General features: G+C 38.2%; 1 protein-coding gene across 1 annotated transcript in view; it reads right to left on the bottom strand.

Moving 5' to 3' along the window:
* LOC114887281 (solute carrier family 22 member 10-like) overlaps nt 1-18594 on the bottom strand; it is a 38770-nt gene extending 20176 nt beyond the window's left edge. Inside the window, exons 1-2 of the mRNA XM_029208833.1 lie at nt 18193-18594; nt 16951-17054 (exon numbers count right to left, since the gene is read on the bottom strand). Coding sequence (XP_029064666.1) covers nt 16951-17054; nt 18193-18594 — 506 coding nt within the window. The remainder of the gene's footprint in view (nt 1-16950; nt 17055-18192) is intronic.
* Nucleotides 18595-19248: the final 654 nt, after the last annotated feature.

Below are 19248 nucleotides of genomic sequence, written 5' to 3'. Positions count from 1 at the left end.
GGTTCCTTAGTTGTGGCAGGCGTGTGGGATCTAGCTCCCTGACCAGGGATTGAACCCAGGCCCCCTGCATTGGGAGCATGGAATCTTAACCACTGCACCACCAGGGAAGTCCTGATTTTTGTGTATTTACTATAGGCTTCTGATTTATTTTTACCATGGGGTTCATGTATGTTGACTCATAATTATACCCACTTGTTTTAAACTGGCTGTTATTTAAGTTCAAACACATTCTAAGACATACACATTTTTATTCCCCTCCCCCACATTTGTGGTTTTGCTGTCATATTTTACATATTCATGTTTGTCTCTTAACTGTTTATCTCATAGTAGTTATGGTTGTTTTTACAATTTTTTGACTTTTAATGTACAGCTGGCACATTTAGTGATCTTAAATTCTTTCTATATATTTGTGTTTCCTAATGGGATTTTCCCTTTCTTATAGATCCTTACTTCTTTTCTATTTGGAGAAGAATATTCAACATTTCTTTTACGATATGTTTAGTACTGATTAATTCTTTCAGTTTTGCTTTACTAAGAAGTTCTTTATTTCTCTTTCTATCCTAAATGGTACTCTTGCTTGGTAGAGTATCCTGGGTTGCTGTTTTTTTCCTTTCAGCACTTTGAATATGTCATGACACTCCATTCTGGCTTGCAAATTTTCTGCAGAAAAATCAGTTGATAGCCTTATGGGAATTCTCTTGTATATAACTCATTGTTTTTCTCTTGCTGCCTTTAGAATCCTTTCTTTATCTTTCACTTTTATCATTTTAATTATGATATGTCTTGTTGTGGGTCTGTTTGGTTTAATCTTTTCTAGGACCCTCTGTGCTTCCTGTGCCTGGATATCTGTTTCTATCTCCAGGTTTGGAAATTTTCAGACATAATTTCCTTATATCCATTTTCAATCTACTTATCTTTCTCTTCTCCCTCTGGAACCCCAATAATGCAAATGTTGTCATGCTTCATGTTATCTCAGAGATCTTGTAGATTGTGATCATTTTTTTTATGTGTCCGGAGCCTGTGCTCCGCAACGGGAGAGGCCACAACAGTGAGAGGCCCGCGTACCGCCAAAAAAAAAAACAAAAAAGACAGTTGGCTATAAATGTATGGGTTTATTTCTGAACTCTCAGTTCTATTACATTTGTCTGTATGTCAGTCCTTATACCAGTACCATAACATTTGGTAACTGTAGCTTTATTGTAGTTCTGAAACCGAGATGCATGAGTCCCCTGAATTTACTCTTCTTTTTCAAAATTGTTTGGCTATTTGGAGCCCTGATTTCATATGAATATAAGTTTCAGCTTTTCTGTTTCTAGAAAAACATTACATTGGAGTTTTGATTGTGACTTCATTGAAACTGTAGCTGCATTAAATATGATTGACTTCATTGATAATATTAGGTCTTCCTACCTCATTAACATGGGATACTTTCCATTTATTTAGGTCTTCTCTAATTTCTTTCAACAACGCTGTATAGTTTTCAATGTGCAAGTCTTTCACATCCTAGGTTAAATTTATTTCTAAGTATTTTATTCCTTTAGAAGATGATGTATGGGTAATAAATTTCCTAATTTCTTTTCAAATTGTTCACTTCAAATATATAGAAAAACAACTGATTTTTGTGTGTTCGTTTTGTACTCTGCAACTTTCTTAAATTCGTTTATTAGTTCTAATGAATTTCTTGGGCATTCTTTGGAATTTTCTATATCTATATGATCATGTCATCTATATATATATATATATATTATTATTATTCCTTTTTACTTTGGGTAAATTTTATTTCTCTTTCTCTCTAATTGCTCTACATAGGTTTACAGTATGATGTCAAATAGCAGCAGTGAAAGCAGACATCTTTATCTTTCTCCTTACCTTAGTGTGAAAGTTAATATTCTTTCACCATTGACTGTAGTGATAGTTGTAGCTTTATTCCTAAACACCCTTTAAAATATTGAGGAAGTTACATTTAATTCCTATATTATTTTCACCAAGAAAATTGTTTGATTTTATAAAATGTCTCCTAAGCATCAGTTGACATTATATAGGTTTTTTTCCTTCATTGTATTGATGTGGTATATTATATTGGATGATTATCTTATGATGAACCACTTTGCATTTCTGTGATAAATCCTATTTTTTTACAGTATATAAACATTTTAATATGCAGTTGGACTCAGTTTGCTTGCATTTTGTTGAATATTTTTAGGTCTATATTCAGAGGGGATATGGCTCTGTAATTTTCATTTTTCTGAAGTCATTATCTAGCTTTGATATCATAAGAACACTGGTCTTATAGTATGAGTTAGGAAGTTTTCCTACTCTTCTGCTTTATGGAAGAGTTCAAGAAGTATTGGCATTGGATTTGAGATAGTGGAGTAAAAGGATGTGCACTCACTCCCTCTTGCAAGAGCACTGGAATCACAACTAACTGCTGAACAATCATCAACAGGGATACACTGAAACTCATCAAAAAATATACCTCACATCCAAAGACAAAGGAGAAGCTGCAATGAGATGGTAGGAGGGGCACAATCACAATAAAATCAAATCCCATAACCACAGGGTGCATGACTCGCAAACTGGAGAACAATTATATCACAGAAGTCCATGCACTGGAGTGAAGGTTCTGAGCCCCATGTCAGGCTTCCCAACCTGGGGGTCTGGCAATGGGAGGAGGAATGCTCAGAGAATCAAACTTTGAAAGCTAGCAGGATTTGATTGCAGGACTTTGACAGGACTTGGGGAAACAGAGACTCCACTCTTGGAGGTCACACACAAAGTAGTGTGCACATCAGGACCCAGGGGGAAGGAGCTGTGACCCCATAGGAAATTGAACCAGACATACCTGCTAGTGTTGGAGGGTCTCCTGCAGAGGACAGGGCTGTGGCTTACAGCAGGGACAAGGACACTGGCAGCAGAAATTCTGGGAAGTACTCCTTGGCATGAGCCCTCCCAGTGTCTGCCATTAGCCCCACCAAAGAGCCTGTAGCCTCCAATGCTATGTCATCACAGGCCAAACAACCAACAGGGAGGGGACTCAGCCCCACTGATCAGCAGACAAGCAGATTAAAGTTTTACTGAGCTCTGCCCAAAAGAGCAACATCCAGCTCTACCCACACTAGCCCCTACCATCGGGAAGCTTCCACAAGCCTCTTAGATAGCCTCATCCACCAGAGGGCAGACAGCAGAAGCAAGAAGAACTAAAATCCTGCATCATGTAGAAGGAAAACCACATTCACAGAAGAACAGACAAAATGAAAATGCAGAGGGCTACGTACCAGATGAAGGAACAAGGTAAAACCCCTGAAAAACAATTAAATGAAGTGGAGATAGGCAACCTTCCAGAAAAAGAATTCAAAATAACAATAGTGAAGATGATCCAGGACCTCAGAAAAAGAATGGAGGCAAAGATCGAGAAGATGTAAGAAATGTTTAACAAAGACCTAGAAGAATTAAAGAACAAACAAACAGAGATGAACAATACAATAACTGAAATAAAAAAATACACTAGAAGGAATCAATAGCAGAATAACTGAGGCAGAAGGACGGACAAGTGACCTGGAAGATAGAATGGTGGAAATCACTGCCATGGAAAGAATAAAGAAAAAAGAATGAAAAGAAATGAAGACAGCCTAAGAGACGTCTGGGACAACATTAATAAACCAGCATTCACATTATAGGGGTCCCCAAAGGAGAAGAGAAAGAGAAAGGATGCAAGAAAATATTTGAAGAGATTATAGTTGAAAACTTCCCTAACATGGGAAAGGAAATAGCCATCCAAGTCCAGAAAGCACTTGGATGATTGTTCATCCAAGCCAGAGACTCCCAGGCGGGATAAACCCAAGGAGAAACATGCCAAGACACACAGTAATCAAATCGAAAAAATTAAAGACAAAGAAAAGTTATTGAAAGCAACAAGGGAAAAATGACAAATAACATACAAGGGAACTCCTATAAGGTAATGGCTGATTTCTTAGCAGAAAATCTACAAGGTAGAAGGGAGTGGCATGATATATTTAAAGTGATGAAAGGGAAGAACCTACAACTAAGATTACTCTAGCCAGCAAGGATCTCATTCAGATTCAACAGAGTAATCGAAAGGTTTACAGACAAACAAAAACTAAAAGAACTCAGCACAGCCAAACCAGCTCTACAACAAATGTTAAAGGAACTTCTTTAAGTGGGAAACACAAGAGAAGAAACAGACCTACAAAAACAAAACCAAAATAATTTTTAACATGGTAATAGGAACATACATATGATAATTACTTTCATTGTGAATGGATTAAATGATCCAGCCAAAAGACACAGGCTGCCTGAATGGATACATAAAGAAGACCCATATATATGCTGTCTACAAGAGACCCACTTCAGACCTAGGGACACATACAGTCTGAAAGTGAGGGGATGGAAAAAGGTATTCCATGCAAATGGAAATCAAAAGAAAGCTGGAGTAGCAATACTCATATCAGACATAATACTCTTTAAAATAAAGAATGTTATAAGAAACAAGGAAGGACACTACTTAATGGTCAAGAGATTAATCCAACAAGAAGATATAACAATTTTAAATATATATGCATCCAACATAGGAGCACCTCAATACATAAGGCAAATGCTAACTGCTATAAAAGAGGAAATCTACAGTAACAAAATAATAGTTGGGGACTTTAACACCTCACGTAAAACAAAGGACAGATCATCCAAACAGAAAATTAATAAGGAAACAAAAGCTTTAAATGACACAATAGACCAGATAGATTTCACTGATATCTATAGGACATTCCATCCGAAAACAACAGATTTCACTTTCTTCTCAGGTGCACACGGAACATTCTCCAGGTGAGGTGACATCTTGGGTCACAAATCAAGCTTCAGTAAATTTAAGAAAGTTGAAATCATATCAAGCATCTTTCTGACCAAAACTCTATGAAATTAGAAATAAATTGCAGGGGGAAAAAAGTAAAATACACAAACACATGGAGGGTAAACCATACGTTACTAAATAACCAAGAGATCACTGAAGAAATCAAAGAGGAAATCAAAAAATACCTAGAGACAAATTACAAAGAAAACACGATGATCCAAAACCTATGGGAAGCAGCAAAAGCAGTTCTAAGAGGGAAGTTTATAGCAAATATAATCCTACCTCAAGAAACAAGAAAAGTCTCAGATAAACAATCTAACCTTACACCTAAAGGAACTAGAGAAAGAACAAACAAAACCCAAAGTTAGTAGAAGGAAAGAAATCAAAAAGATCAGAACAGAAATAAATGAAATAGAAACAAAGAAACCAATAGCAGAGATCAATAAAACTAAAAGCTGGTTCTGTGAGAAGATAAACAAAATTGATAAATATTTAGCCAGACTCATCAAGAAAAAGAGGCAGAGGACTCAAATCAATAAAATTACAAATGAAAAAGGAGAAGTTACAACAGACACTGCAGAAATACAAAGCATCATAAGAAACTACAACAATCAATTCTATGCCAATAAACTGGACAACCAGGAAGAAATGGACTAACTCTTAGAAAGGTATCACCTTCCAAGACTGAACCAGGAAGAAATAGAAAATATAAACAGGCAAACACTACAAAAAAAGAAAATTGCAGACCAATATCACTGATGAATATAGATGCAAAAATCCTCAACAAAATACTTGCAAACAGAATCCAACAACACATTAAAAGCATCATAGACCATGATCAAGTGGGATTCATCCCAGTGATGCAAGTATTCTTCAATATACACAAATAAATCAGTGTGATTCACCGTATTAACAAATTGAAAAATAAAAACCATATGATCATCTCAATAGATGCAGAAAAAGCTTTTGACAAAATTCAACAACAATTTATGATAAAAGCTCTCCAGAAACTGGGTATAGAGGGAACCTACCTCAACATGATAAAGGCCATATGTGACAAACCCATAGCAAACATCATTCTCAATGGTGAAAAATTGAAAGCATTTCCTCTAAGACCAGGAACAAGACAAGGATGTGTACTCTCGCCACTATTATTCAACATAGTTTTGGAAGTCCTAGCCACGACAACCAGAGAAGAAAAAGAAATAAAAGGAATACAAATTGGAAAAGAAGAAGTAAAACTGTCACTGTTTGCAGTTGACATGATACTATACATAGAGAATCCTAAGATGCTACCAGAAAACTACTAGAGCTAATCAATGAATTTGGTAAAATTGCAGGATACAAAATTAATGCACAGAAATCTCTTGCATTACTATACACTAACAATGAAAGATCAGAAAGAGAAATTAAGGAAACAATCCCATTCACCTCTGCAACAATAAGGATAAAATACCTAGGAATAAACCTAGCTAAGGAGGTAAAAGACATGTACTCAGGAAACTGTAGGACACTGATGAAAGAAATCAAAGATGATACAGATGGAGAGATATACCATGTTCTTGCAATGGAATAACCAATATTGTGAAAATGACTCTACTACCCAAAGCAATCTACAGATTCAATGCAATCCCTATCAAATTACCAACGGAATTCTTTACAGAACTAGAACAAAAAAATCTTAAAATTTGTATGGAGACACAAAGGCCCCATATAGCCAAAGCAATCTTCAGGGAAAAAAACGGAGCCAGAGGAATAATACTCCCTGGCCTCAGACTATACTACAAAGCTACAGTAATTATGACAATTTAGTACTGGCACAAAAACAGAAATATAGATCAATGGTACAGGATAGAAAGCCCAGAGATAAACTCACGCACATATGGTCAACTAATCTATGACAAAGGAGGCAAGGATATACAATGGAGAAAAGACACACTCCTCAATAAGTGATGCTGGGAAAACTGGACAGCTACATGTAAAATGATGAAATTAGAACACTCCCTAACACCATACACACACACAAAAAAAAAACTCAAAGTGGATTAAAGACTTAAATGTAACACCAGACACTATAAAACTCTTACAGGAAAACATAGGAAGAACACTGTTTGACATAAATCACAGCAAGATCTTTTTTGACCCACATCCTAGAGTAATGGAAATAAAAACAAAAATAAACAAATGGACCTAACAAAACTTAAAAGCTTTTGCACAGCAAAGCAAACTATAAACAGGACAAAAAGACAACCCTCAGAATGGGAGAAAATATTTGCAAAAGAAGCAACAGACAATGGATTAATCTCCAAAATATATATACAGCTCATGCAGCTCAATATTAAAAAAACAAACAACCCAATCCAAAAATGGGCAGAAGACCTAAACAGACATTTATCCAAAGAAGACATACAGATGGCCAAGAGACATATGAAAACCTGCTCAACATCACTAATTATTAGAGAAATGCAATACAAAAACAATGAGGTATCACTTCACTCCAGTTAGAATGGACATCATTAGAAAGTCTACAAACCACAAATACTGGAGAGGGTGTGGAGAAAAGGGAACCCTCTTGCATCTATTGGTGGGAATGTAAATTGATACAGCCACTATGGAGAATAGCATGGAGGTTCCTTAAAAAACTAAAAATAGAATTACCATATGATCCAGCAATCCCACTACTGGGCACATACCCAGAGAAAAACCTAATTCAAAAAGTCATATGCACTCCAATGTTCATTGCAGCACTATTTAAAATAGCCAGATCATGGAAGCAACCTACATGCCCATCGACAGATGAGTGGATAAAGAAGTTGTGGTACATATACACAATGGAATATTACTCAGCCTTAAAAAGGAACGAAATTGGGTCATTTATAAAGACGTGGATGGACCTAGCAACTGTCATACAGATTTAAGTAAGTCAGAATGTGAAAAACAAAAATAGTATATTAACACATATATGTGGAATCTAGAAAAATGGTACAGATGAACCGGTTTGCAAAGCAGAAATAAAGACACAGATGTAGAGAACAAATGTATGGACACCAACGGGGGAAAGTGGATGGGTGTGTGGTGGGATGAATTGGGAGATTGGGATTGACATGTATACACTGATATGTATAAAATAGATAACTAGAGGGGGACCTTCAAGAAGGCAGACTAGTAAGAGGTGGAGATCACCTTCTTCCCAACAAATACATCAAAAATGCATCTACATGTGGAACAACTCCTACAGAACACCTACTGAGCGCTGGAAGAAGACCTCAGATTTCCCAACAGGCAAGAAAATCCACTCGTACCTGGGTAGGGCATAAGAAAAAGAAAAAACAGAGACAAAATAATAGGGATGGAACCTGCACCCCTGGGAGGGAGCTGTGAAGGAGGAAAAGTTTCCAACACTAAGAAGCCTCTTCACTGGCAGAGACAGGGAGTGGGTGGGGGAGAAGCTTCAGAGACCCAGAGGAGAGCTTAGCAACAAGGGTGCAGAGGGCAAAGCAGAGAGATTCCCACACAGAGGATCAGCGTTGACCAGCACTCATCAGCCTGAGAGGATTGTCTGCTCACCCCCCAGGGCGGGTGGGGGCTGGGAACTGAGGCTTGGGCTTCAGAGGTCAGATCCCAGGGAGAGGACTGGGGTTGGCTGCATGAACACAGCTTGAAGAGGGCTAGTGCACCACAGCTAGCCGGGAGGGAGTCCGGGAAAAAGTCTGGACCTGCCAAAGAGGCAAGAGACCATTGTTTCAGGGTGCGTGAGGAGAGGGGATCCCTTCCCTGTCTGCCCACAGAAGGCAGAGCACTGCCTAAACGAGCTCCCGAGACAGGAAAGAAATGCTAACACTGCTGCTGCAGCCACAAAGAATCCTGTGTGCAAGCACAGGTCACTATCCACACACACTCCCCCAGGAACATGTGCAGCACGCCACTGCCAGGTCTCGTGATCCAGGGACAACTTCCCAAGGAGAAAACACTACACACCTCAGGCTGTTGCAACATCACGGTGACCTCTGCCACCACCGGCTCGCCCCGCATTCCACTTAAAACTACCGTACCCCTCTCTGTTCCTGGCACGAGTAAGCAAGAGCCCCCAATCAGCCACTGCTTTAACCCCTTCCTTCCTGTGGGGAACAGATGCCTGAGAGCGACCTACATCCAGAGGTGTGGCCAAAACCAAAGCTGAACCCCAGGAGCTGTGCGAACAAAGAAGAGAAAGGGAAATTTCTCTGTGCAGGCTCAGGAGCAGTAGACTAAATCCCCACAATCGAGTTGATGAACCCTGCATCAATCAATAGCAGAAAAATTGAGGCAGAAGAACGGATAAGTGACCTGGAAGATAAAATAGTGGAAATAACTACCACAGAGCAGAATAAAGAAAAAACAATGAAAAGAATTGAGGACAGTATCAGAGACCTCTGGGGCAACATTAAATGCACTACCATTTGAATTATAGGGGTCCCAGAAGTAGTAAACAAAAAGAAAGGGTCTGAGAAAATATTTGAAGAGATTATAGTTGAAAATTTCCCTAATATGGAAAAGGAACTAGTCAATCAAGTCCAGGAAGTGCAGAGACTCCATACAGGATAATTCCAAGGAGAAACATGCCAAGACACATATTAATCTAACTATCAAAAATTAAATACCAAGAAAAAATATTAAAAGCAGCAAGGGAAAAGCAACAAATAACATACAAGGGAATCCCCATAAGTTGAACAGGTGATCTTTCAGCAGAAATTCTGCAAGCCAGGAGGAAGTGGTAGGATATACTTAACGTGATGAAAGGGGAAAATCTACAACCAAGATTAATCTACCCAGCAAGGATCTCATTCAGATTCAACAGAGAAATTAAACCTTTAGAGACAAGCAAAAAATTAACAGAATTTGGCACCACCAAACCAGCTGTACAAATGCTAAAGGAATTTCTCTAGGCAGGAAACAAAAGGGAAGGAAAAGACCTACAAGGAAAAATGCAAAACAATTAAGAAAATGGTAATAGGAACATACATATCGATAATTACTTAAAATGTAAAAGGATTAAATGCTCCAATCAAAAGATATAAACTGGCTGAATGGATATGAAAATAAGACCCATATATATGCAGTCTACAAGAGACCCACTTCAGACCTAGGGACACATTCAGACTGAAAGTGAGGGGATAGAAAAAGATATTTCATGCAAATGGAAATCAAAAGAAAGCTGGAGTAGCCATTCTCATATCAGACAAAATAGATTTTAAAGTAAAGAGTATTATAAGAGACAAAGAAGGACAGTACATAATGATCAAGGGATCAATCAAAGAAGAAGATATATCAATTGTAAATATTTATGCACCCAACATAGCAGCACCTCAATACATAAGGCAAATGCTAACAGCCATGAAAGGGGAAATCAACAGTAACACAATCATAGTAGGGGACTTTAACACCCCACTATCACCAATGGACAGATCATCCAAAATGAAAACAAGTAAGGAAACACAAGCTTTAGATGATACATTAAACAAGATGGACTTAATAGATATTTATAGGACATGCCATGCAAAAACAACAGAATACACTTTCTTCTCAAGTGCTAATGGAACATTCTCCAGGATAGATCATATCTTGGGTGCAAATCAAGCCTTAGTAAATTTAAGAAAATTGAAATTGTATCAAGTATCTTTTCCAACCACAATGCTATGAGACAAGATATCAATTACATGAAAAAAATCCATAAAAAGTACAAACACATGGAGGGTAAACAATACACTACTAAACAACCAAGAGATCACTGAAGAAATCAAAGAGGAAATCAAAAAATACCTAGAAAAAATGGGCCCGCATACTCCCCCCCCAAAAAAAAAAAACTACAATGAGATATCATCTCACACCAATCAGCATGGCCATCATCAAAAAATCTAGAAACAATAAATGCTGGAGAGAGTGTGGAGAAAAGGGAACCCTCTTGCACTGTTGGTGGGAATGTAAATTGATACAGCCACTATGGAAAACAGTATGGAGGTTCCTTAAAAAACTACAAATAGAACTACCATACGACCCAGCAATCCCACTACTGAGCATATACCCTGAGAAAACCATAATTCAAAAAGAGTCATGCACCAAAATGTTCACTGCAGCTCTATTTACAATAGCCAGGACATGGAAGCAACCTAAGTGTCCATCGACAGATGAATGGATAAGGAAGATGTGGCACATATATACAATGGAATATTACTCAGCCATAAAAATAAATGAAATTGAGATATTTGTAATGGGGTGGATGGACCTAGAATCTGTCATACAGAGTGAATTAAGTCAGAAAGAGAAAAACAAATACCGTATGCTAACACATATATATACGGAATCTAAGAAAAAAAAATGGTCAGAAGAACCTAGGGGCAAGACAGGAATAAAGATGCAGACCTACTAGAGAATTGACTTGAGGATACGGGGAGGGGGAAGGGTAAGCTGGGACAAAGTGAGAGAGTGGCATGAACCTATATACACCACCAAATGTAAAACAAATAGCTAGTGGGAAGCAGCCACATAGCACAGGCAGATCAGCTCGGTGCTTTGTGACCACCTAGAGGGGTGGGATAGGTAGAGTGGGAGGGAGGGAGATGCAAGAGGGAAGAGATATGGGGACATATGTATATGTATAACTGACTCACTTTGTTATAAAGCAGAAAGTGAACACACCATTGTAAAGCAATTATACTCCAATAAAGATGTTAAAAAAAAAAGAAGTTATACAGATTGCCAACAAACACATGAAAGGATACTCAACATCACTAATCATTATAGAAATGCAAATCAAAACTACAATGATGTATCACCTCACACCAGTCAGGTGTGAGGCCAACATCAAAAAATCTACAAACAATGTTGGAGAAGGTGTGGAGACAAGGAAACCCTCTTGCACTGTTGGTGGGAATGTAAATTGATACAGCCACTATGGAAAACAGTATGGAGGTTCCTTAAAAAACTAAAAATAAAAAAAAAATTTTTAAATAAACTAAAAATAAAACTACCATATGATCCAGCAATCCCACTATTGGGGATACACTATGAGAAAACCATAATTCAATGAGTCATGTACTACAATGTTCATTGCAGCACTACTTACAGTGGCCAGGACATGGAAGCAACCTAAGTGTCCATTGACAGAGGAATGGATAAATGGGATGTGGCACATATATAAAATGGAATATTACTCAGCCATCAAAAGAAATGAAAATGAGTTATTTGTTGTGATGTGGATGGACCTAGAATCTGTCATACAGAGTGAAGTAAATCAGAAAGAGAAAAACAAATACCGTAGGCTAACACATATGTTTGGAATCTAAAAAAAACCAAATGGTTCTGAAGAACCTGGGGGCAGGACAGGAATAAAGATGGAGATGTAGAGAATGAACTTGAGGACATGGTGAGGGGGAAGGGTAAGCTGGGAAGAAGTGACAGAGTAGCATTGACATATATACACTATCAAATGTTAAACAGATAGCTAGTGGGAAGCAGCCGCATAGCACAGGGAGATCAGCTCAGTGCTTTGTGTCCACCTAAAGGGGTGGGATAGGGAGGGTGGGAGGGAGACGAAGAGGGAGGGGATTTGGGGATATATGTATATGTATAGCTGATTCACTTTTTTATACAGCAGAAACTAACACAACAATGTAAAGCAATTATAGTCCAATAAAGATGTTTTAAAAAAAAGAACGCTCTCAAATAACATTAATTTACACCTGAAGGAACGGGCAAAGAGGAGCAACTAAGCCCAATGTTAGCAGAAGGAAAGAAATAACTAATAGCAGTTCAGAAATAAATAAAATAGAAACTAGGAAAACAATAGAAACCATCAACAAAACCAAGTCGCGATTTTTTGAAAAAGCAAACAAAATTGAGAAACTTATTTGACTAAGAAAATGAGAGAATATTTAAATGAAAAAATTTTAAATGGAAGCAGGTAGATTACAGCTGATACTACAGAGATACAAGGAGGCTACTGCAGATATGTATAAGTGACAACGCGGATAACCTAGAATAAAGGGGAAAATTTCTAGAAACATACAATCTACCAAGACAGAAACAGTAGCAAGTTCAGTATCTGAACACACCAATAGTGATGAAAGACATTGAATCACTAATCAAAACCTCACCCATCCTCAAAAGAAAATGTCCAAAATATTTAAACAACATATATAACTCAATATCAAGAAAAGTAAACAACCCTATATAAAAATGGGCAGCAGAACTGATTAGACATTTTTCCAAATACAAAAACAGATGACCAACTGGCACATGAAAAGATACTCAACACTAGGAATCATCAGATAATGCAAATCCAAATCACAATGAGATATCACTTCAAAGCTATCAAATACTTATCGTGAAACAGACCACAAACAACAACTCTTGGTGAGAATACGGAGAAAAGGGAACTTTTATACATTGTTGGTGGGAATGTGAATTGGTGCAGAAACTATGTAAAACAGTATGGAGTTTCCTCAAAAAACTAGAAATAGACTACTGTATGATCCAGCAATACCACTTCTGGATACATATCTGAAAAGAAAAAATACACCATTCAAAAAGATAAGTGCATACAAATGTTCATAGCAGCATTATTTACAATAGAAAAGATATGAAAGCAACCTAAGTGTCCATCAACAGACGAATGAATGAAGAAGATATTACATATATTTATATATATATATATATATATATATATACACATATATCTACATACAATGGAATATTACTCAATGATAAAAAAGAAGGAGGGGCTTCCCTGGTGGCGCAGTGGTAGAGAGTCTGCCTGCCGATGCAGGGGACACGGGTTCGTGCCCCAGTCCGGGAGGATCCCACATGTCGCTGAGCGGCTGGGCCCGTGAGCCATGGCCACTGAGCCTGCGCATCTGGAGCCTGTGCTCTGCAAAGGGAGAGGCCACAACAGTGAGAGGCCTGCATACCGCAAAAAAAAAAAAGAAGGAAATTCTAAAATTTGCAACACTGTGGATGGGCCTACAGAGTATTATGCTTAGAGAAAAAAGTCAGACAGAAAAAGACAAATACTCTGTGCTTTCATTTATATGTGGAATCTAAAAAATAATACAAATGAATTATGTAATTATACAGAAACAGACTCACAAACTAGGGGTTACCAATGGGGAAAGGGAAGGGCAGGGGAGGCAAGATAGGGGATGAGATTAAGAGACATAAACTACTATGAATGAAATAGATAAGCCACAAGGATAAATTGTAGAGCACAGGTAAATGTAGCTCTTAATTTGTAATAACTTTAAATGGAATATAATCTATAAAAATATTGAATCACAATTTTATGTACTTGAAACTAATACAATACTATAAATTGACTATATTTAAACGTTTTTTAAAAGACCTGATAATTTCACAGGTGAATTCTTACAAATATTTGAAGAATAAACACCAACTCTTCTCAAACATTTCCAAAACACTAAAGAGGAGAATACAGTCTCAAACTCATTTTTTTAATTTATTTATTTAATATCTTTATTGAAGTATAATTACTGTACAATGTTGTGTTAGTTTCTGCTGTACAACAAAGTGAATCAGCTATATGTATACATATCCCCCATCCCTTCCCTCTTGAGCCTCCCTCCCACCCTCCCTATCCCACCTCTCTAGGTCATCACCAAGCACCGAGCTGATCTCCCTGTGCTCTGCAGCAGCTTCCCATTAGCCATCCATCTTCCATTTGGTCGTGTATATATGTCAGTGCCACTCTCTCACTTCGTCCCAGCTTCCCCTTCCCCCTGTGTCCTCAAGTCCATTCTCTACGTCTGCGTCTTTATTCCTGCCCTGCCACTAGGTTCATCAGTACCATTTTTTTAGTTTCCATACATGTGTGCTAGCATACATTTTCCTGTTGTTTTTCTGACTTACTTTACTGTGTATGACAGACTCTAGGTCCATCCACCTTACAAATAACTCAATTTCGTTCCTTTTCATGGCTGAGTAATATTTCATTGTATATATGTGCCACATATTCTTCATCCATTCATCTGTCAATGGACATTTAGGTTGCTGCCATGTCCTGGCTATTGTAAATAGTGCTTCAGTGAACTTTGTGGTACATGTATCTTTTTGAATTATGGTCAAACTCATTTTAGAAGACCACCATTTTCAAGATATCAAAATCAGATAAGGACACAACAAGAAAACTACAGTCCAACATCTCTGATGAATATAGATGCAAAAAATTTCTCATCAAAATAATAGCAAACCAAATTTAACAGCACATTAAAAGGGTCATACAATATGATGAAGTGTGCTTCATCCCTAAGATGCAAGGAGTTCAACATATGGAAATCAATATACGTGATACACTATATTAATGGAATGAAAGTTAAAAATCATATGATCATTTCAAAAGATAAAGAAAAATCCATTTATATAATACAATATCCTTTCGTGATAAAAATGCTCGATTAATTGGGTGTAGAAGGAACATACCTCAACACAATAAAAGTGATATATGACAAGCCTTCAGATAACATCGTACTCAGTAGTGACAGTTTGCAAGATTTTCCTCTAAGTTCAAGGGAATAAAGGGAGCCCACTCACACCACTCCTATCAGCATAATCCTGGAAGTCCTAATCAGAGCTATCAGACAAGAAAAAGAAGTAAAATATATTCAAATGGGAAAGAAGGAATTACATTCTTTTTGTTACAGATGATATGAACTTGTATATAGAAAACCCGGAAGACTCAACCAAAAACTTTGTTAGAACTTATCTACAAATTCAGTACAGTTGCAGGAAACAAAATCAAACACATTTCTATATACCAACAATGAAATATCTGAAAAGGGTAATAAAAGAAACAATCCCATTTACTATAGCATCAAAAACAATAAAATGATTAAGGAGATGAAAGATCTGGACACTGAAAAAAACAAGATGATGAAAGAAATTGAAGTGGACAAAAATAAATGGAAAGAACTCATGTTCATGGATGGGAAAAATTAATATTTTTAAAATGTTCACACTACGCAGAGCCATCTATAGATTCAGTGCAATATCTATCAAAATTCCAGTGGCATCTTTCACAGAAACAGAAAAAAACTGTCCAAAAATTTATATGAAATCACAAATGAACCAAAATAGCCAAAGCAATCCTGACAAAGAAGATCCAAGCTAGAAGCAGAACACTGTCTATTTCAAGCTATATTACAAAGCTATAATAATCAAAAGAGTATGGTACTGGCATATAAAGAGACAGATAAACCAATAGAACAGAATCATGATTCAAGAGGTGACACATTCAGAGTCCACAATTTTCAGCCGTAAGATTAAAGGACGTTAGGCTTACAGATGACAAGGGGTACTTTAAGCCTCCCATTTCCCCTATGGGAGACTTGAGTATGTGGCAGCCATGCTGGTCCTCTTACTTTTGGATGACCCCTGCCAGGCACAGGATAACCCAAACTTCTGACTCCAAAAATTATGACTCCTGAGTTCTATAGATTAGTTACCTTATATGGTTGAAAGTATTACCTCTAATGAGGCTTTTTTTCTCTTACAAAATTAAACATACAGGTTATAGCCACAATTATTTCTAATTCAACTTCAGTACCATCTCACTGAGCACATAAATTTTATAGAAATCAATACTAATTACAGTGGGTAACCATGATATGAGGACTAATGTGAGAACTCACAAACATTTAGCTCACTGAATCCTTGGGAAAGGCCTACAATGTTGTTTCTTCAAACAGGCAGAACCTCCTATCTTGAAGCACCTTCCTCTCACTTCCCATTGGTAACTCCTTCTCACCTTTATAAATGAAGTTTATGGTAACTCACCTCAAACTACTATTCTGAAATGCACCTAGATCTTATGAAGAGGTCGTTTCTGTGTCCAGTACAGAGAGCTCTGTGGCAACAAAATGACATTCATCACAATGATTCTAATTCTGCATTTCCATCTATAGCTCCCTTGGAACCAAGGCAACCCACAACAGTATAAATTGTATATTGGTACTCAATAAAGAATCTTTATGAAGCAATTAATCATAAACTGTGAAAACACCACAGAGGAATGGCAGCAGTGATCTGGAGACACTCACCTGTCTGAGAGATGGCCATATATGAGGCCCCCCACCAGCATTCCAGCCATGAATAGGGATTGAACCACTGGTTTCTGTGACTGATAATCACATACGAGGTCCCACTGGAAGAGAAGGAAACCAGCACAGAGGAGCTTCACAGCATCTTTTACCATTCGATGCGCACTCACTCCAGTAGCCCTCAGTGAACACGCCCTCTGGTTTCCTTTACTACATCTACTCATCTGTATCATTCATGTCTCAGCTTAAGCATGGCTTTCACTAGATCCTCAGCTCACTCTCCCAGGTTATACCAGGGACAATCTTCATATTGACTGAGCACTGCATACCTCAGTGGTTCTCAATCTTTGTCACACATTGGAAAAATTGAGGTTTGTTTATTTTTTTTTAATCACTGATGCCTGGATCACACCTATAGTGAAATACATTCTGATTTGTTTCTCTGACAATTAGTCAGGAAATGGAATTTTTTTAAGTTAATACAAATATTTCCAACTGCAACTAGACTGAGAACAAGTGACCAAGAATAATTTTTCAGGGCTTCCCTGGTGGCGCAGTGGTTGGGAGTCCGCCTGCCGATGCAGGGGACGCGGGTTCGTGCCCCGGTCCGGGAGGATCCCTCATGCCACGGAGAGGCTGGGCCCGTGAGCCATGGCCACTGGGCCTGTGCGTCCAGAGCCTGTGCTCCGCAACGGGAGAGGCCACAACAGTGAGAGGCCCGCGTACCACAAAAAAAAAAAGAATAATTTTTCACACATTATATCAAGTATGTCCTTGTCTAAACGTCAATCTTCACATTAAATTTTAAGCTTTGCGATAGCAAAATTCATAACCAGTTTGTTGATTTCATCATCCTCAGTTGTAATGTAAGTGTTTGGCAATTAAAAAGATAAACAGGGCTTCCTTGGTGGCGCAGTGGTTGAGAGTCCGCCTGCCGATGCAGGGGACACGGGTTCGTGCCCCGGTCCCGGAGGATCCCACATGCCACGGAGCGGCTGGGCCCGTGAGCCATGGCAGCTGAGACTGCCGTCCGGAGCCTGTGCTCCGTGGCGGGAGAGGCCGTAGCGGTGAGAGGCCCGCGTACCGCAAAGAAAAAAAAAAAAAAAAGATAAACAATCACCGAAAGAATAAAAGAGAGCTGGTTATACTAGCTACTCAGTAACTGAATATCTGAACAGTACCTATTTATGTTATTCTAAACACCCACACCATGTACTCAGAAGAGGTAAATGGGGCCTTTACCTCAGTCACGATGGTGGAGGAGAAGGAGCTTCGGTCATACACCCAGCCGTCCACACAGGGCTCCGTGTCCAGGTCACTCATGTTGGGGAAGGTCCCGTTCAGTTGAAGGAGCTGCCACTGGGGGAGGAGGAAGCGATGACATTTCTCTGGTTTCAAGTTAGAATCCAACGGGATGAAGATTCTCAGGAGGACATCAGGGCTGAAGATCCCAGTGTCATTATCAGAGACAGTGTCATTATCAAGGATGGGGACCCAGCAGCGATGACCAGGAATGGCTGCAGTGAAGTTTTCCAGCAGTATGTGACAGGCTGCTATCATGACCGGAGGAAGAACGAAAACCATCTGAAGGATCTGGAATTTTCCCAGGCCACCAACTTCATTCAGAAGCTCCTCAAAAGCCATTGTGAAGAGGCAATTTTCAAGAAAACTCACAATGAATTTGTAGAGGTAAGTTCAAAGGGAGAAAAAATGTTTCTTTTCATTAACTCACACTAAATCTATGTGACCTCACATCAGTTTCTCATCAATGGTTCTCGCCGCTTCGCTGCTGCACCAGAACGTTGGAAGCAGTTTCCCCAATCTGTCTGGAATCACGAGGTATTCGTTTTTTAAGTAAAGTCATAGAGAAAATTATTTACCAAAGATACTTCTATCTGATGAACATTAAATCTGTTTAAAGGTTTACTCACTCAACGTGCTTCTTCTCAGTGATTCTGTAAAATCAACATTGGACTTTGGCATGTACATGGTCTCTAAATAATCTAAAATATGCCTGCTACAGTCTTTAGACATTTCCAGAAAATGGAATTTGAGAGACACAGAAGTGAATGCTTTATGATTTTTCTGGGGAAAGAACAGAAAGCAAGTGTTTTTCTTGTTTATACTGACTTTAAGTTACAATAATTAACAAAATATAATCCTTTGTTTCTAATTGAAGCATAGTGGAATATGGTGCAATTACTACCTTTTAGCAACTGACATGTGCTTCAGTTTCAGTCACACCCAGAACTCAAAATAATTTTAAATTCCTTCAAATAAAGACAGTGGAGAAAGAGA

This window comes from Monodon monoceros, unplaced genomic scaffold (assembly GCF_005190385.1).
Source record: "Monodon monoceros isolate NGI ecotype Baffin Bay Population unplaced genomic scaffold, NGI_Narwhal_1 Super_Scaffold_7, whole genome shotgun sequence".
NCBI classification, from domain to species: domain Eukaryota; kingdom Metazoa; phylum Chordata; class Mammalia; order Artiodactyla; family Monodontidae; genus Monodon; species Monodon monoceros.
This window is presented reverse-complemented; position numbering and strand designations above follow the sequence as displayed.